The sequence below is a fragment of the Panthera onca genome, chromosome C2, assembly GCF_046562875.1.
Source record: "Panthera onca isolate mPanOnc1 chromosome C2, mPanOnc1 haplotype 2, whole genome shotgun sequence".
NCBI classification, from domain to species: Eukaryota; Metazoa; Chordata; class Mammalia; order Carnivora; family Felidae; genus Panthera; species Panthera onca.
This window is the reverse complement of record NC_138347.1, coordinates 5,664,759-5,685,345: the sequence shown is the minus strand read 5'-3', so window position 1 is coordinate 5,685,345 and position 20,587 is coordinate 5,664,759. Positions and strand designations below refer to the sequence as shown.

At 46.0% G+C, this 20,587-nt stretch overlaps 1 protein-coding gene across 2 annotated transcripts in view; it reads right to left on the bottom strand.

Annotated features, from left to right (window-relative positions):
* The window catches only part of DSCAM (DS cell adhesion molecule), a 762,026-nt gene that overhangs the window by 92,288 nt on the left and 649,151 nt on the right, over positions 1-20,587 (bottom strand). For both annotated transcript variants that reach the window (XM_078452754.2, XM_078452755.2), the window contains exons 17-18: positions 4,619-4,859; positions 2,945-3,091 (exon numbers count right to left, since the gene is read on the bottom strand). In XM_078452754.2, coding sequence (XP_078308880.2) covers positions 2,945-3,091; positions 4,619-4,859 — 388 coding nt within the window. The remainder of the gene's footprint in view (positions 1-2,944; positions 3,092-4,618; positions 4,860-20,587) is intronic.

Here is a 20,587-nt window from a genome sequence, read left to right as displayed (position 1 = left end):
GGAAGGGCATGGTCCTGACTGGCAGACACTTGATCTTTAGTGGATCTGCAGAAACTAAAGAGGACAATTATGACAAAAGGCCCAATCCAAACGGCATGCCTCATTTGCCATTCTTTTGAGCCCTTGTACTTTTTTTTTATGGCTTAAGGAGGATTTCTATCATCTACCTTTTACAGCCTCAGTAAGGTTATTAAAAAACAAACAGGAACTAAAGAATGACGCTCAGGTGAAATCATGACTAAAATAACATGAAATAAATACATGAAATGAATTTAGAGGTATCATTTCTACTCTAACATTTTTTTCACTTTCTGTTGGAAAACAAACTGTTTTATGTATCGATGCCCTCCCTCGTTCTCAAAGGGTTTTAAGACAAAAAACGGGGGTGGGAATAACGTTTTTGAAGTGCCGTGAACTGGCCGGACCATCGACGCTAACAGCCGGATGGCACCTAAATGCCTCCTCGCTTCAGAATCCGGTTCGGATTCAGACGGAAACGGGACTTCGGCGTGCACAAGTTTTCTAGCAATCTCAGATGAACGGCTTTGTGAGGTCTTGCAAAGTACTGAGCTTTCAGATGATAAGACACTCGGAAATTTCACCAACGTGGTGTGTGGCTCGCCTGTCCTATCAGATATATTAACCAGCTTTATCTGATCACGTTAACAATAACAAATGCTTTTCTGATGTACATATTTGAAAGCATTCGGGGCAATTGCTAATCACAGTGGTAGTGACAACCTGGGTCTCCCAGTCTGCGAGTGTGTGTGCCTATGAGCGTGTAGATATATGTGTGAGGCTGCGTGTGAGTCTGTGTGCGTGAGTGTGTGGGGGTGCGTGCGAGTGTGGCTGTGGGGGTGTGGGTGAGTGGGTCCAGTCCTTTACACAGTCACGATGTCTCACGTCCGTGGGAGCCTCGGGCCGCAGCCTGAGAAGTTTTTGCAGAAGTATCAGTGATCCCGTGGAATCACCTGCTAATTCATAAATGTCACTTCTTATAAGCAGCAGGTAAGGAGTGAGTGTTCGTAGCAGGTTTATGTCTCTAAGGGTTTCTTTCTCATCTTTCGGAGATTAAGTATAGAACTCCCACATTAGGCATTAAGCACATCGCTTTGATCCGAATACCGTGAGCCAACGTATCTTTAGGAACCGGATGCATTTCCAAGCAGTCTTTACTTAAAGCCTTTCATGTTTTTGAATATTCAAGTATTTAACGCTTAGAAGCGTCAAGTCAAAAGAGCTGTCTTCACCACATTACCCTTCGTAGAGCTAAGGTGTTAATAGGCAATATTGCGAATGGGAGCGATGTGTGAAAATACGGATGAGTCGTCACCACCGGGTTCTGGAAAACACTTCCAACAGGAAGAACAACAAAATCATTTCGGTGTCACGCTGCCTTTAAGGGAGTGCGCTCAGGTGTTCTAACTTGACGTCATTCAAGAGGGGGACGAGAAACCAGAACAAGAATATACGATGATATAGCATGACACTGTCAACAAAATAGATGCTTTTTACAAATATTTTTGCTCTACACTTTACCTCTGTGGGATTTTAAAAGAGCTCTTTTGGGGGACAAGAGGGTGAAGTTGTCAAAGAATCATTTACGTAGTTCTGTCCCTCTGTGGAGGATGGCTGTGCATTACCAGGCTTGTGGTTCTATGTTCACTAGATTCTTCTGGGCTCACTGGTCTAGCACGAGGCCAGCACAGAGTAGATACTCAGTGTGCCTGCCTCGGATGGAGCAGGTGAATCCTTACTGAGCCCTGAGAAGCAGGTCTGATGAAGACATAAATAACTAAGGCTCCCCAAACTGCTATTTACTTAGCTTATTTATTAACGTGTCTTCCTTCCTGTACTGTGGCATCAATATTAGAGCCCCCTGCGGCCTCCGAGGCCCCGTGTGCTCTGTTTACCTGGGTGGGGACAGCCACCTGCTTGGCAGAGCAGACTCGAGATATATCTGGGGGCTCTGGCTGTGTTTGCCCAAACTCAGAGGCAAGCACGCATCAGGAGGCCACATGCAGTCAGAGGGGTTCAAAGAAGCCCCACACAAGGGGAGAGGCAGCCCCCTGCCCTGGGACGGGAGGTGCAGGAGGAGGCTGGGACTGGACTGAAGGGGAGGGTGGGAGCGTGGGCCACACGGTCTTGGGATGCAGGCCTTAGTAGCTTCCCGTGAGGGCTGTGGTACGGGTGTGTGTCTATCCCGCTCACGGAGAGGCGCTCAGTCTGGTTCAGCGACACCCACCCTCTGAAAGCAGGCACACCGAGAGGTACTCTCCCCAAGAAAGTTCTGGGCCCAACCTCGCCTCTATCTGAGCAGGCTCTCATTCAGAGGCTTGCCCAAACCAACAGAAGGATTTTGTCCTGTAACTTGGAAGAAAAATAAAAACAAACACAGAGAAACAAGAAGAATGACAGAAGAGAAACGGGAGGTGGGGAAGGAGAAGGGGAAAAAGACAGAAGGAGGTTTGGGATTAAATGGCTCCTCGTGAGGAATATTCCGGCATTCCTCCTGTGAGCCCTCTCCTGGGTCAGCTACAGGCACTTTAGAAGTTTCCCTGCTGAGTTCTATTGGGAATTTGGAAGAGGTCAGCCTTTTAGGATACACGTCACGTAGAACTTTCTAGATACAAATCAACATCTTGGTGCTGCATGTGGAGGCGGGGCTTGGCATAGATACTCATCTAGGAAAATGCATCCGTGCCTAGAGGTCCCAAATGCCACCCACTCTGTTACCTCACATCACTTTTGGAGGATACATGATGTTTTAAACAGCTGTGCACACCTGTGAGAGCCTAAGAACAGGACGACAGGGGGAAAGCAGACTGTGTCCACTGATAAAGATGTGCCCTCCGTAGCCTGTATCCCACATTAGGAGGAGGGCCTGCTAATCCCAGCACACATCCTTTGGGGGCAAACTCAACAGCTCTTTTAGCCCTCTTACCTCCGTCCATCAGGTTGGCCCAGTAAATGACTCTGAACCCCTGGAGAATTCCATTCAAGGCTTCCTTGGAAAGTGTGGACCAGGATATTGATATGCTTTCTGGTGATGTTGCTATGGCTTGGACATTTTCAGGGGGGTAACTGGGCACTGAAATTAAACAATTAGAATCTGTAACAACCGTGGGAGGTTTAAGTGGCAAAGCAATACCGAATAAGCAACATTAGTTTAACACTGCAACGTGCAAGGAAAGAAAAAGATCGCACTCAATCCACAAAATTAAGGAAAAAAAAAAACCCCGAGTACCACTACCCTATGCAAATATTATAACTCCGTAAAATGTAAAATAATATGAATTTATGTAAAATAATATGAGTCTATGTCCTAACATACTTCCATAGTCTCCCTTTCTGAGTTAATTGCTTCACTTTGAAGGAGGCTGGACTGGGACTGGGGAATGGGGAACGCTTCTGATATTACTGCATGAGTAAAACACCATAGCTTGTCCGATTTATTTCCCCATCACTCTTGTAAGTGACCCTCTGTATTTAGCTGCATCTGACATGTAAATTGGAAGCCTAGCTATTGAAAAGTGCTACAGAGCAGACATGTAGTCATATAGCTTATTCACTGTCCCCCTCCTCCCAGGCCAGCCTCCCCTTTCAAAAGTATAATATTTTGTCAGAGGAAAGAGGGAAAATGGGTTAAGACAGAGGCCGGAAGGATGTCTGAGGTCTTGTTTTCTTCACATTGAGTTTATGCAAAGCTTAAATGGCCTGGCTGGGAGAAGGGACAAAGTATCAACAGAAATACACACATCGGTGCACCATGAGCATTGAAGCGAAAACCAAAAGGCATACGTAACCATGATTGCAAAGACCATGGAGTCGGAAAGAAAAATCCCAGTTTTAGGGTTCCTGGTTTTGTAGGACTTCTCTCCCTGTAAAAATGGCCGGAAGTTATGGATGCAAGTCCCCAGCGTGCGAAGTTGCTGCCTTAAAAATCTACACTTAGTGTGACAATGAACCCCATGCCTTATCTCTGCCCCTAACCTTGGGCCTCGGGACACCATTCATTCTCTATTGCTTTTCAAGCACGACTGGAAGGCATGGGAGAAGGGTGAAGTAACTCCTCATGGTCACTAGGGGGTGCTCCGTCACCGTGAGATTTGCTCCAGGACCCTGCTCATTCCTTTCTCTGGTGCAGAGTGGTTGAAAATAGAAAGCAATCCAAAATAATAATAATAATAATAATAATAATAATAATAATAATAATATAATAATAAGAAGAAGAAAAATAAGAAAAGAAAGAAACAAAGAAAAATCCCCGTTAACATTGATTTGGAAGAAATTCTTAGAAAATCAGATTTCTACATCCTAGTCGGTCCCAGGGAGAGCCTTGGATGCACTCGGGAAAAGCCCAATTCTCCTGCTTGGAATGATTGAGATGCTGGAGAGGAACAGATTTGGGCTCTGCAGTCAAGGGTGAGACCCAGTCCCTGCTGCCGGTGAGTGAATTAAGGCAAGTTTCCCTGGAACCCCCAGTCCCCGGCCCGGGCCTGGCACCTTTGTCACGGCAGAGCCAGCAGGAGCCAGGCTGTCGGGGGCCAGAGCGGCCACCAGACCAGAGCCGACGCTTGAGGAAGGAAAGGCCCGAGTGGCCGCTTCCAGAACCTACCATCCTCGAGGGTGGTGGTGATGATTTCCTGAGAAGAAGGTCCCGTCCCGGCCCGGTTGCAGGCCTGCACTACCAGGCCGTACTGGGTGAACTTATTGAGGTTGTCCAGGGTGTAAATCTCACTGTCCCCAGTGGTGTCGATACTGATAATGTTGAATTGGAAGTTGCCCCCGGTGCTGTACTCGCGGTATCCTATCTGGTAGCCACGGATAATCCCATTTTGCAAATGTTTCTTGGGAGCCTGAAGAGGAGAAGAAAAGAACGCACTAAGGAAAACTTGAGGAGGACAGGAGGGAAGCCCGCACCCACCAGCCTCTTAGGGAAGCGGAATCCAGTCGGACGGCCATGGTGATGAAGGTAGGAGGTGTCCTAACAGGAGTCGAGACAGGGATGTTTGCAGTGAGCTCATGCACAGCCGCCCTTGGCCGAGTACTCCTCCTCGGGGGTCGGAAACACCACGTACCCATGTGGTGCCTCAGGTCCACCAGCTGTCACACGGGGACACCAATCTTCACACCTTCACCTAGCAAAATCTACTGAGTAAGAGCTGCTCTGACAGGGAGCAGAAATGATTTTTTGTTTTATTTTATTAAAATTTTTTTTTAAATATTTATTTTTGAGAGAGAAAGAGAGAGAGACAGAGTGTGAGCAGGGGAGGGGCAGAGAGAGGGAGACACAGAATCCGAAGCAGGCTCCAGGCTCCGAGCTGTCAGCACAGAGCCCGACATGGGGCTCCAACTCACAAACCGTGAGATTGTGACCTGAGCCAGAGTCGAACCCATAACCGACTGAGCCCCCTAGGTGCCCCCAGAAATGAGTTTTTAAAACAAGGTCCCTGCCCTCGTGGAGCTTCCACTTTAATGGAATGTTCCAGAATAAAGGTGTTTCCAATTGAGAGCTGCACGCGAAGGGGGCCCACCAATGACAAGAAGGCAGACTTCTTTCCTTAAGGCACAAATTGTTTTGGAATCATTTCATGGGGATGTAACCTGGGCAGGGGTGAGGCTATAGTTGGCTAGTCTCTGCTAATGACAGAGGGTCTGCTGAGTCGAAGACAGAACATGTTAGCCAACATCTTGGATTTTTAAAAGAAGCCAAACTCTTTACAATTATAAGAGCAGCACAACGGTGATTTTGCAGGGAGGTTTTGCAGACTTTCAGGCAGTCAAGAGATACTTACTTGTGTGCAAGTGTACATATATGAGTATTTGTATTATGTCTGCGTGTGCATTGTGTGAGTACATGTGTGTATGTGTAAGCATGTATGTGTATTTGTGCTAGGTCTGTGTGTGAGTACATGTGTGTTTGCATACGAGTGTGTGCAAGTGTGTATGTGTGCATATTTGTGTTTTGTCTGGTGTGCGTGTATCTGTGTGTCTGTATTTCACTACAAACCGTGGACTTAGAGCCCTCAGGAGCATGAGGACTTTCTCTGTCCCCCAAGTGCTGACAATCCAACTGGAGAGAGGGAGTAAACACTTAGGAAACCAGAGAGACTCTCAAGTGTCGAGTGTCCGGCCCTGGATGCGAAGGCCAGCAGGCGTCCAGGAAGCGGCAAACTCGGAGCGGTTGGAAGGGGCCGTTCCCCGTGGACTTGGACGGGTGGCCAGGGCTCGGGCCTGGGAGGTGAGGACATAGTGCGCGGTGCCTGCAGAAAGCGGCTGGGAGAGGCAGGGTGGCCGCAGGAGAGCAAGGGTGTCCAGCACAGGGCAGCCAGGAATGGTGGCTAGGGAGCAGATGGGGCGGGGCTGGCTGGTGAGCTAGTCCTTCATCAAGGGCAAAGCGCGAGGCAGCGGCATCCACACAGGGAGAAGGCAGAAGGAGGTTCTGGGCAGCATTAATGAATTTCAGCAAATATTGATGAATTGCCTAATAGGCACCCTCCCAGTGGGATTATACCGCCGGTTACGCTGGAGTGTTAGTCTGAGCTATAGAGGAGCAGTAAAATCACATCTTTTAAAGCAAGTTTCCTCATACTTGGTTTTCTTGGATTGCAGCTGTCTTCCTCAACAAGCAGTCTGATTTCAGGCAAATACGTAGATCCGACAGAGATCCGATGAAACAGGCATGTAAACCAGTGCGTTCATAGTCAAGTCAGCACCGTGGGATCCTGACGCGAGATCTTTTTTATAAGCACAGCTCTATGCAATCTTGTTTTTCCAGTGATGAGCTATGACTTTTCACTTTGTATGAAACCGGATCGAAAGAGTTTCGATTTTGAGAATTTGATGACAGGGAAATTGTTTTACCACAACCCCTGAGTGGCATTTATATCATTTAATTAATTAATGAAATTAATTTCCCTGCAAGAGTCATCTCTAAGTCAAATTTAAAACAGGTATTTCTTTTATTTCATGTAGTTTTTAAGTGTTAAATACAGCATGGGGCGTCTGGGTGGTTCAGTTGGTTAAATGTCTGACTTCGGCTCAGGTCGTGATCTCACGGCTCGTGAGTTAGAGCCCCGCGTTGGGCTCTGTGCAGAGAGCTCGGAGTCTGGAGCCTGCTTCTGGTTCTGTGTCTCCCTTTCTCTCTCTGCTCCTTCCCTGCTCATGCTCTGTCTCTCTCTCTCAAAAATAAATAAACATTAAAAAATTTTTAATGTTAAATACAGTGACCCAAATATAAATGATATATATTTTTTAAGATTAGGTTTAGACTCATTAAATATTCTAATTTTTCAAGTGACTCACTGTGTAGGTTTAAGACCCCCTCAGACACTAGGTCAGGATCCCAATACGGTGGTTACACATCGGATCAAGAAGCGAGAGAAGGGAATAAAGGCAATTTCCATCATGCCCCTTCTCTCCAAATCTCAGCTGTACCTGTAGTTGAGATTTAACAAGGATGTTCCTGGACGTTCCCTGATGACCTAGGGTTCTCTCGGGCTGCTGAACAAGCACGGAAGTTCTAACTCTCTTGCATTTTCCCATCTCATGAGCCTCTCCCCGCTGCTCTCCCGCATCAGAGACTACTCCTCTCCCTTCTCTGTCAAAACCCAACTCATTCTCCACCGCCAGCTCATCGGTTTCCTTCGACTGCCTCCATCCACGTTCTCTCTCCTTCAGCCTCTGGTTCTCTCTCCTTCAGCCATCGGCTCAGCAAGAACCAATCACTTCCATCCCCTCCTGTGGCCACCGGTCTGTATCGAATGTTGGTTTCCAAGGACCTGAATGCAAGCTCCAAGCGCACAAGGATTCCCACAAGCATGCCTGAAATCTCACCCACTCACTCGTCTAAAACGGGACTTCAGCACAGGGGACATTCTCAGAAAATGTTACGGTAGATGCAGAAGAGAAGGGTTTTGAGCACGGATGAGGCTCAACAAAAGTGACGGGTAGGAATGACCTCAGTTGCAGGTTTATAATCTGACTGGGTCCAGGGCTAATGGGAAAGGCTTAAAGATGGACGAGATGCCCGGAATCAGGAATCACGATACAGGCCTGATCAGAGGCCTGGATGAGCCAGTACGGAAGGAGGTCTCAGGAGCACCGTGCAACTTAGATTCAAGCTGAGAGCTGGCTTCCACGTGGTCACTTAGTGTGGCAGCTCACGCATCAGGATGAGAGATCCAGGCAGGATTTGGAAGGGTCCGGCTTCATTTTCCAGGCCCCGTTAAAGCAGCAAATAGCATTCAAAGAACCAACTTATTTGGACAAAGTGATCTTTTTATTTTCCTTCTTAAAACAGGTATTCCAGAAAGTTTGCTCACTTCCTTAGCTAGCTGATGGGCTACGTGTTTTCATAATAAGGATCACTTGAGGCGCCTGGGTGGCTCAGTTGGTTAAGCGGCTGATTTCAGCTCAGGTCATGATCTCACGGTCCATGGGTTTGAGCCCCGCGTTGGGCTCTCTGCACTCAGAGCCTGGAGCTCCCTTTCTCTCTCTGCTCTTCCCCCACTTGTGTTTTGTGTTTTTTTTTTTCTCTTTCTCTTTCTCTCAAAAACAAACAAATAAATAAATAAGAACATTAAAAAATATACAATAAGGATCACTTAAGGCAGACCCACAGATTTAGAGCAAACCTCACCTGCCAACTAGTCCTCTTAATACATACTAAAGGAAGATTCTGGAGAGTAAGTGAATGGAAAAATGAAGAAAAAAAGAACAAAGGAAGGAAGTCTAAAGTGGAGGAGGGCCCCCTTCACTCTATATTGTAGAATTCAACATTCTGAGTCCCTTTCCGCACTGGAAGATGTTGTTATTTACAGATGGCTCTGATTTACGGGGGGTTCTGTTCCTACCTTCTCTCAAACCCCTCAGAGTGTGCTACAGTTCCACGAGAAGCCCGTCTCTATTCACTATTGCGTTTCTCATGTAGGGGTTAATTATTTTTCCACGTTGAATACTACTCTTCCTTTCATTTGCTTTTGGATCCAGTAATGAGCCCGGTTTCTTTCCATGTGCCTCATTTATCTGCCATCTGGGGTACTCTGTCCCCTTTCTGGCCCTGGCATTTTCTTCCTCCTTTAGTCTCCCTAAACAGCCTTCTTTCATCCTTCTAGGCGCCCTTTCTCCAGCCTCCGATCCTCCCCTGCCAACCCCCACTTCCTTTAAGAAACTGTCTCTTTTGATCTCCATGACAACAGTAGCACCTTGTCAATGGATCTGTGTGGTTTTGCAAGTGCCAGTATTTTATGCATTCATCCAAATCAGCCTGGGAGCCGCAGTGGCAGATGTAGAGGTCTTTGAAAAGTTGGTAAAAACAGGGATGTGCAAATGCTCACAGCACCATCAAGGACGTGAGTGATGAGAACAGGCATCTCTTCTTTAGAAAACCACTAGCCGGGGCCTGTTTCTGGCACGCTCCCCTCCCCCTTCCCACCACAGGCGAATGGACTCTGCTCATTGCCAGGATTCACCTGCCGGCCAACCATGAGAGCTAAACACCTCTACCGCAGACTTCTGCATTCCAGGAACACCACATTGCTCAGGCCTGTTGAGTAACTCAGGTGAAAAATGAATCGCAAATTTTCCTTTTAGATTGTTCCAAATTCACTTAAAATGAAACCTGTCCTCATTTCCCTTTATTACAGGGGTGGCGGTCTGTCTTTTCTCATGTTCGTTCATGTTATCCCTCCAGCCCCCTTCCCTGCTCCCCAACATAAATAGCGGCTACTCAGTAAGCTTGCGCAGTGAACGGATGCATTAAATAGAGCAGTAGGGGCTGGTGCCTCTCCCATACAAGTGGACACCTGCAAGTGAATCCGTAATTAACGCAGAGCACTATGCTTGTGGTGCTCAAGGTTGGCACTGGATAGCATGGAAGGGAAAAAGAGAGAGGTGCCTTTTCCCATTGTGGGCAAAAAGGTTCCCGAGAAGGAACACTTCCCCTGAGCCTAGAGGAAGACCAGCCGTTGCTGGAATGCAGTCGACCTTCCCTGCTGCACCCAGGCGAGATCACAAGAGATGACCCCGGAAGGAATACCTCCGAGGGACCCTTCAGGAGGGATCTGTGATGACTGTGGGGGTGGGGATGTCTGGAGTGGGGAGAAAGCTAGGGAATCCCCTCTGAATCAGAAACCCGCTGAGGGGTAGGGGTGGTGATCTGTGTTTTCACAAGTCCTCCAGGGCATCCTGATGTATGCTCAAGCCTGAGAACCACTGTTGTTGTCTTGGGGAGTCTTTACAGAGTTGAATATTGGCCTTGCTTGGGATGGACAATGTAGTTAAACAACACTGATTCCTTAAATTTCAGGTCACTAATAACCCATTTTCCTGGTCTCTCTGTGGAACCAAAGGGAACACAAGCAAATAATGACTGTCAGACCTTCATGGTCCCGTGAGTGGCACAGCGGGGAAGGGGCTCTGCTTCACATGCAGCCTCAGTTGGAGGGGGACCATGCCTTGCTGCACAGACCCCTGGCTGAACAGCTGCTCTGAGTGAATGGACGGTGGGTTTTGACGAAGCGATGTCCAAGAGAAGAGGTCTGCGCCTTGTCTCTGCACGAAATACAGTGTCCACGCCGTGTGTCTCCTATGAGGGGTACACATGGCCACGTGGCACCCTCCCCAAAAGTTACTGTCATCCAGTGGTCAGGACAGAATGAAGGGTCACATGTTGTGAAATACAAAGTGGACATGTGATCTGCCCATGAGACGTGCTTTGGAACACAGAAGCTATTCAGTTCAGGGCTGAGAAATTGACGGCGAATGACAGAACTCTGAAATACACAGTATTGAGAGGCCAGGAACTCTGACTTGTAGCTGGTAGTTACTATTCCAGTCAGATTTGGCAGCTGGGGAAGAGGCAGGGGCCAAGCGTATGCGCAGGCTTGGAAAACACATGTAGAATTTTAGAAACAGGCTCTTACAATTTTATGGGATCAAATTGAGGTTAACTATTGCATAACAGGACTTCATTTATTTACTTTCTAAAGTGTGGGGTGGCTCTCATTTCATTCATTCATTCACTCAGTCATTCATTCATCCAGCCAATAAACATTTGTTTATCGCTCCTCTTGCTGGGTCCCCTCCCTTTTCGGAATGTCACTGTCCCTTCCATCCTACCCTGTCTGATAACCACACACAGCATTTCTCACCAGCCAGAGAGGCTTATCCAGCGGTTTCTACCAAAGACCTAACAAAGGAATTCACAGCACATACGCAGACCCTACTTGATTTTATATGTACTGGCTCTGAGAGCTGGTCTCCAGAATATCTCACATTTAATGTCAGGGCCTCTAGATGTCTAGATGTTTCTGAGAAACAGAGTTGGCCAGAGGGGTGATGACTCGCAGTGTCCCAGAGTCTGCGAGTGGAGTCTGTTGGAGAGAAATGGCATGGAGAATGAAGGAGCCCAGGTTCCTATGAGGGAAGGAGCAGGGATAGAGTGGGGAGGGGTGCAGGAGATATCTCCGTTGGCCAACAAGGGATGTAGCCAGGGCCCAGCCAAGAAAGAATGAACCTGGAGACTGTGATGTTTGGGGAGACAGGTCCCACCTGAGTGTCTAGACATTGTGCAGGCAATGGGGATGTAGAGGGAAAGGAGTTTTGGTTAGGATGTCGAAAGAGAGCGTGTACCAGTTTGTGAACATAGGGCTGGGACCCCAACTATTTAGCAACACCTGAGTCATCTCAAAGGGCTTGGCTCCTCCTATGCGGACTAGAGGGTGACAACCTGGGCTACCTCCCCTGTAGGTAATGGGAGCCCCTGGGGATGGTAGGGTGGCCAAGGAGATCTGGGGGCACAGTTGGTCCAGATCTGCTAAGCAAGTGCAAAAGGCAGTGTTTTCAAAGGTATTAGTGTCTTTGTAGAGAAACGGTCTGCCTCAACCATAAGAAGAGTTGCTTCTGTCACAGTTTTTGTAACTTCTGCTATGTATTTTCTATCCAGAAGAACCAAAGAAGATCCAAACTTCAGAAGGAAGTCCTTCAGTGCTTTAAATCTTGGTTCAAAGAGCCAAGTGACAGGAAGCTTATTTGTGATGTGTTCCAATTGCATACGGCTTCTTCCCAGGCGTTGCCTTCTTCAGTAAAGCACGGTTGACAAACTATGGTCCAGGGGCCAAGTCTCTTTGGGCATTTCTTCTACATGGCCCTTAGCTAAGAACGTATACACTTTTTACATTTCTACATGGCTGCAAAATTCAAAGGAGGGAGAGTATTTTGTGGCATGTGAAAACTACGTGAGCTTCAAAGGTCAGTATGTCTAAGTAAAGTTTTACTGGAGCTTGGATGCACTCATTTGGCTGTCTGCTTCTGCCCTCCAGTGGCAGAGCTAAATGGTTAAGACAGAGGCTATAGGACTCACAAGGCTGGAAGTATTTACTCTTTGGCCCTTGACAGAAACGGCATACAGACCCCTGTGGGACACAATGTTGTGGACTGAATCAACGTGCAGGGTAGAATTCATGGGTTGCGCTAGAGTAAGCTTTGTTCAGCTTACTCTAGAACAAAGTAAGATGTGAACACGGGGCGGGGTGGGAGGTGAGCAATGGTGTGAGGAGACGCACCTCTGTGACAGGAGGGTCTGAGAGGGGCCAGGGTTGGGGCTGAGTGTTTGATGGAGTCAGTCCTCCTCCTTGCGGGGATGGCAAAGTTCTAACGGGTCCTATGAGAAGAGCAGCAGTGCCTGCATCAACAGTGGACTTTCGATCATGGGTTTAGTGTCCACCATCTACTCTTTGTGTCATGATTGAAGCACACGGCCCATTGCTTCCAGAGAGCTATTAAACTTGGCTTCTTATTCGTGCTTTGGTAATGAAAGGCATTGGCCTCAACTGAAGGACCTATGGGCACGAACACTCACGAATGGGTAATGGAAGAGAAGTGTTGAGAGAGTGTTCAACAGGATAGTCTCCCCTGTCAGGAACATGCTATCCTGGACATGGGACCCCCCCAAGGGACCAGTCTGGTTCTCAGATGGGGGATGAGGCCGACACATGCCCAAATGCAAAGAGAGCCACAGGTCCTGTGTTGACCCTGGAGTGACCCTGCACACTCTATACCTCATACTTTCCTTCCTTGGGGATTCTGACTTCCAGAAGTCAATAATATGCCTCCTGAATTCTTCTGTTATTTATAGAAAAACAGGGCTGATTTTCAACTTTAGATGGTTAACTTCCAGAAAAAACACAAAAAATGGTAATATATCTTTAAAAGGTAGAATTGTTTCATTGCCCATATTTCTGTGATTACTCAAAGCGCACAGCATTTTTATTTCACATCTCAACTTAAACTTTTCAAAAGCATGTGCTAACGGGAGGAATCCATCACAAGAATTGAAAGAACGTAAAACTAGTTTTCAAAGAGATTTCTACAAAGAGGAGCTGCCCTTAAAAAAAAAATTATACGAGATAGAGTTGATTGGTTACATCTTACTGCATTTAGTTAAATGCATTTGTAGTGGTGAAATGAATCTGAAAGCATACGTTGTGTTTTTCTGTTTGCGTTCATGTTATCCTGAACACAGAATGTGGAAACTGGATACAGGACAGTCTCCTACAGCAATTGGCTCATGCTGTCCTGGCCAGAGTTCTTCCTGAAACAGACCACAAAGAACTTTGTCCAGCCTGGTTTTAAATGATAAAAGCAGCATCATATTTCTTCCTTTGCCTTAAGAGACATGTCCAGGACATCACAGGTGTCATCTGATGTCTGTGCAATTCTTGGTCGGACATGTGTTCCTTTATTTGTTTGATTTTTTCATTCTAACATAGGTGCCATAGTTATTAACTTAACTACCTTATTTGATTTCTCTGATAAGATGAGAAATGTCATCAGCAAGATGGCTTAATGACTGCTCTCTAGGAAAATCAAGCAAATAAAATGGTGTATCTTCATTCACTCACTTGATGGGTGCCAATTGGTTTTATGATGGTTAGAACCATACTCACTGCAGCTTGATCTGACTTGTTCTCTGTTAAAAGCAGAGTTAGTATTTTATGAGAACCAGTAAAACTAAAAACGAGGCAATCTTATGACTATTTTTCTTAAAGTTACTACCTAGTCATTCATTATTAGATTATTTAAAATAAAATTTTTATTTATTTGTTGTTGCTGTTGTTTTTTGGGGTTTTTTTTTGTTTTGGTTTTGCTTTTTGTTTTTTTGTGTTTGTTTTTGTTTTGTTTTTTGGTAAGGCAAATTTCACAATATTTATATTTACTGGGATGTATTGGTAGCAGAATGGGCTGTGCTACCCAGAGCCACCTGGGGGCCAGCATCCTGCAGAGGGATCAAAATTGAGGCTGTCATTCAAGGGTTCAACCTGCATATTCTAAAGTGTCATCATGCCTTTTATCCTCTCTGTTATCAAGTCAGTACTGATAGATGATGAGCAGGGAAGATAATACTCATAAACAAGTCCATTCGTTTATGATAAAATAAGAAAAACTCTCTGAATGGAACGAGTGTAAAGGGTTTGAGTTTCAGCAAAGACAAAGTAAGTTGCTTGAGGTCATTTTTATCAGGTGTGGTCATGGGAGTAATACGTGATTTTCCTGAAGTCTAATCTATTACTTTTTAAATGATATCCAAGTATTCTTACTATATGCAATTTACTTGTAGAGACATTTAACTTATGTTAATCCTCCTTGATGCATGATGAAATGTCGTCAAGTGATATTTTTGCATATACTCTTATTTTTTCACTAGAAGTAGTATATATTCATACACATATGTCCCTGTAAAATTTCATAGCTAAAATTATGCATAGTGTACTTAATAGGCAATTAAGTAATTTTTAATATTATTCACTCATAAGCAATTTTTATCCTAATGTCCCATCTTAGTTATTTTATTTTATTTTTTTTTAGAGAGAGAAATAGCACGGGTGGGGGAGAGGGGCAGAGGGAGAGAGACGGAATCTTAAACAGGCCCCATGCTCAGCAAGGAGTCTGACACGAGGCTCAATCTCCTGACTCTGGGATCATGACCTAAGCCAAAATCAAGAGTCAGACGCTCAACTGACTGAGCCACCCAGGTGCTCCCCACCTTTTCTCCCCTAATGTCCCACCTTTACAACCTAATTCACTTGTAAAATATGATGTTGCTGTGTTAGACAGAGAAAGACCTGTAGCTGGTCATCAATAAATGTCCAGAACGCTCTTTTAGCTCTAACTTTGTGATTGTTATCATTATTCTTATTTGCATTTTTGATGTTCTCTATGAAGCCAAAAATACCTTCTTTGCCTCCTGACACTCTTCGCTAGCAGTTTATCACCTAACATCTTTGAAACAGAACAACGAAAGTGCCTCTGACGTCTTGTATTGTGTCATGTTCATCCAGCCTCAGTGTGAAACTTACAGAACAAGCCATCTGAAAGGATTGCCAGCTGGTGAATGGAGATGGCCTTGATCCTAGTCCTTAGTCCAAGCTCAATTTGTGTCCTGTCAGGGTCAATTAACTGGAGCCGTACAATGGGATGTCCCTCCTATGCTGAGTTCCAGCCAATCTCTCCAGCATGCCTGGTATCAGACCTGGACCCACACTCCTGGCCACTAAGCAGCCTTTGGAAAGCTGGCCAGCATCTTTTTGCTGCACTTGGGGGCTGGGAACCAAGAGAATTGCCTGCTTAGGTTGGGAGGTCAGCCAGGACCCTTGGGCAGTCTGGATCAAGGCTCTCTCTGGGACAGAGAACTAGGGTCAGTGGTGAAGGCCAATCACACAGCTAAACCAGGAAGGCTAACCCAAGGGGTAGATGGAGAGAGATGCCAAATATATGCCAAATGAAGCAAATAAGCAATGGATGGGGCTGTTAAAGGGATTTGTGTATGTTATACATGTACAAAAAAGTAAGATGTGAACACAGTAAAAAAAAAAAAAAGGTTTCCAAAAACAAGGTACTTCCTCTTGATATGAATATTTTAACATGAATGCAAGCAACAGAAATTGTTCATGTGTTCATTTAACACATATTTAAATATAATTCTATGGGGGATACAGTGAACAAACAAAAACAAGACAAGATATGCCCTCTATCCTCCCAGAGCGAGTCAACTGTAAGAAGCTCAGAGAGAATACTCCTAGGCTATGTGGATGCCCAAAACGTTTCTAAATCAGCTTGGATTTTTCTTCTCTTACTATAGGGGAAAGAGCCTGGCTTGTTAATATGAGAAGGGCTGATAGTTACTTAAATATTTGTAACACATGTTGGTCATCGGGATTTTTAATAAAGCTGCTATAAATCCAACTCTAGAACAAATTGATTAAGAAATGTAAATTCTGTAATTTTTCATAGCCTGAGGATTAAAGTGAGAAGCAAGAAATGAAGTAAAATTAATTTCAAGGCAACCCTTTTCAATTTCAACTGATGTTGGAAAAAGGGGTGTTGACTTACTGGTCTAGTTACGCTAAGGTTCAAGTTTACAGTTGGAAAGAAAGAGGGAGAAGGTAAAAGTTACATTTTTCTTCTCTCCTCTAACACTAATGTCGGGTGGAATTTATAACATGAGGTCGGAAGGAACGGGACAAGAAACTAATATTTGTTGAACTTCACTTGGGCCCAAGCTGCAATCTTGGCATTTCAAGTACCTTAGCTTTTCGGTTGCTTAGAAACCAGTTGGAAAAGCTGCGTGAGGGTCCTCAAGTGGATAGTCCCCAGCCCTCAGATTTTGGGCAAATCCGTTTAACGTCAGGAGTTTGTACAAAACTTGACGTACTCGATACACAGATCTAATGGCATAATGTATGCAAAATTGAACACAATGCCTGGTAGAGAGCAAATGCTTCAGGGATCCCAGCCAGGGAATACTAGCTATGTTCTAGAAGGCTGTCTTTTCCAACACAGCAAGCCATTTCCTGGGTAGGGGGATTTAGATGCAGGAGTCAAGGGGAACCTGCCATTTATTAAATCATTATGATGAAAGTCACTGGCAAGAAGCAGTTCTGTTTTTAAATGACGAGCTAAGCCATTTTCTCATTGGAAGAGCTCATCTCAGAAACATACGATAGATAGATTGCAATGGTGCTTCAATCAGTGGGAATTACTGGGGATTGTGGAGATGTGGCGTTTGGTTAAAAGCATTCTTCAGCTTACTGAAATTTAACCCCCTAAATACGCGATGTTCATATTTTATGGAAATCAGGTGTCTCTTTTCCAACATTGTTCATTCTAAATGAAATCCAGCCAGAGGGGTGGACACAGAAGGGGCAAGAAAGGTGGCAAAGTCATTCTCAGGGACCTCTCTGGAGTCATCAGTTTGACAGCTGTTTTTAGCACGGCAATATTGAAACAGCTGAAAATTCCGTAGTTTTCGGCTGGCCTGCGGCTCTAAACGGACTTCTAGTTTTAAACAAAAGGAAATATTTACGTCAATAGGAAAAACAAAAAAACAAAAAACCTCTGCCTTAAATTGCATCCTCTGGAGAAGTGTTTTAAAATACCTGTGATAGTTAAATATTCCAGATGCTTAAGGTTTTCTGTTATAAGCACATGCAAATAGCGGGCAATCAAACTGTCCTGCATTTGCAATAAAACGGAATCCGTGGATTCTGAGACTGGCCAGAAGAGAAGGTGATGGGCACCTTCAAAAGAAGACTTGTTCCATCGGTATTTTGACACTTAGGGACACGGACTGAAACCGCAGTTTTCTGACAAACCAAAGAATTCTCCTTTAAGTTTTATGATTTTGCAGGTACTTTATCAAATCTATTATCAATAATTGGTAGCTTTACATATTTGTTCTGATTTTAAGGAACGCCAGCAAAAACATGCAGTAAATTGTATTTGCTTCTGCAGACCCTTCTGTCCTTTAAAGGGTTGAGGGGGGAGCCAGAGCTAGAAAACGAACCTTTAGTATCATTTATTTTTATCTATTTAGAACCACTGATGTTACCTCTAGAGTTGCTGCCAAGGTGCTGCTCAGCATTTTTATTTAACTCCAAATACGTAAAAGTATTAAAAGCCCGATTTAATATGGCCCTGGTTCTCGGACATCTGCCCGAAGGCTGACATTTGATGTGACGTGCAAAGGGCCATTTCCTCTGACACCTATCACAAAATTTGTGAACCATTACGGCCACTCGGTTTTCAGTAAATTACAGGAGAAGCCCATTGGCCGTCCGTCTGCCCCACAGAGCAGGGCTCACATCTTTGGGTGTCCACCCACGGTAGGCTCGGGAGAACCTCACTGTAGCGTGGGTTAGACCCTCATGATAGTATAGCCTGAGGCTCGGATTTCCTCATAGCTGGGGTGCCTTCTCCACGGCAGGTGCTGAACGATGGAAGGCTTCAGAGGCCATTGTGATATGGAACATCTATGCTATGGACCTCATCATTCTCAGCTCACAGATGTCCTCAGCCAATCATTTGTTCATTCACTCATTCATGCGTGCCAAGGTGCCAGTCACTGGGGACCGAAGATGGATGAGACACTCCCTGACCTTCAGGAGCTCACAGAACAACAGAACGTAGAACAGAACGTAGAACCCATGTGATGGGGGGTCTCCCTGAACTGTCACCAAGAGTGAGGGTGGCACAGACGCTCCGATAATTAATTCCACTTTGGAGACGCACACATCTTCACAGAGAGTCGAGTCAGAGGGACCGGGCAGGCAGAAGGGGGAACGTTACAAGCGGTGTTGGCCATGACCCGCAAGGAGGAGGCAGAGGTCAGCTGCGGGCACGTCAAGGGCCCATTGTCACTGGAGGAAAGCAGGGTGACAGCCTGCAGCCAGTGCTGAGTGGCCTGGCGAGCCCTATGGGTAGACCATTCAGTGGGCCCTGGGGAAACTTTACCAGATTTGAAAATTTTTAAATTTGACTTTTCTTTGGTGAAAGACATGGCTGGATAAAAAAGAAAGCCGTGTTGTTTATTTTGTTCAACAGAAGGGGCATGTCACAGGAGCACTGCTTACACAGTAATTAAATGAACTTAGTCTCCAGCTCCAGTGTTAAAGAAAGGCTGCCAAAGTGCCCCTGACCTTTAAGAGGTCGAGAGCCTAAAATGGCTGTTTTCCCACCAAAGCCCCAGGGCTATTCTCTCCTCTGTCTTCTCTCCACGGAGCTCACCTTCTACTTCCATCAGCTGTCCCGTGACCCTGAATGAGTGTCCAGCCCAGTCCTCTCACAACTTGGGGGATTTCTATCCTGCTGACTGGCGCAGGGCTCCCTCTCTGGGGAAATGTGATTTCTCTTTCTTTCTTTACTTCCTTCTCTCTTCCCTTTTCTGATCAGTCTCCGTACACAAGATATAAATCTGGGACTTCTACACCATAATAACATCAAGGCATATTTTCTCCAATGTATCATCCTTTACATATACTTTGGGTTGCAGATAAAAGCACAATTCAGTTGAATCGGGGACGCACTTCCATTACATAATCAGGGCAACAGGAAATGCCAAGCCAGCGAACGGCGGCCCTTACCTCGTTCGGTCTGTTAAGTCACCTGTGCACCTGTCTGCGTGCTGACGGGCCACACAACGTCGGCCCGCTGCTCCGAGGGAAAACACTGAACCATGCATTATGATCGGCTCACGACCTAACGGAAGCGAGGCTTTCTTCTAAGAGCCCACAACATGGTCATTCTTTTGACACTAAGAAGAAACGTAACTGCAATTTACCGATTTTGGCTTTTTTTTTTCTTCTAGAGACAGAAAGGACGCAACGCCTCTTAAAGTCTCAAAAGTTTCCATTTTTCGGTGTAGGAGCTCTGTGGACAGACAACTTTCTCATGAGGGACCAGAACGCTTTAGGGACCACAGGAATAGCTGGTGTTTTCCGGTGGCAAAGTGTGAGATGCTGCAGGGCCAGTGGAGGAAGCCTCACAGAGCCTTTGAGCCCGAGTGAGTCAGCATTCCGTCTGTAGCGTGGCCGGGATGCGTACGGGGCTACGGCTTGCTGAGTGCCTTTTATTACACAGCGTGTGATGCTCGCAGCTGGCGGACGTGCTCACAGAGACAAACACCACCCCCCTCCCACGCTGCTTGGCCTGCACTGTCCGTCCGGCTAAACGGTCCTGGCTTGCTGTCCCCCGGAGCCACAGCACTGGCTAGGGGATGTAAGAGCTCGCCGCAGGAGGGCTTGTGGCCTTAAAGTGCGTCAACACCACCATGACAACGAGGATCCTTTTGTGTTATGGATGCAACTCACTTTTCTAAGGAGCTGGGACCGGAAGGAAAACAGCAACAGCAGGTGTGATGAGTGAGGTCTTCCCGGGTTTCAGGGGTGAGCCCCTTAAGGACCCTGCTGTGGTTGTCGACTTCTCCTCTGAGATGGAACGCAGGGAGGGAAACCAGAGCTGGAAGAGCCAGTGCAACTTACACAAGTTTGGCTCCAGCAAGAATCTTCTGGATAGAAGGGATTGGACCTACAGTCATCAATGGTAAGAGCACATCGAGGGATGACTAATCCCCTAGACAGTTTCCCCCACCACGTTAGTGACGTCGGGCGGTGCACCCAACGGGCTGCTTGTGACCAGCTTGTTCCAGGACATTCACCAACTCTGCTTCCTCCGCCAACAGCTTTGCTAGGAAAAAACATGCCAGCCGGACGAAATTGTGCCCAGTGGGCAGCTGTTCAGTTTGTCG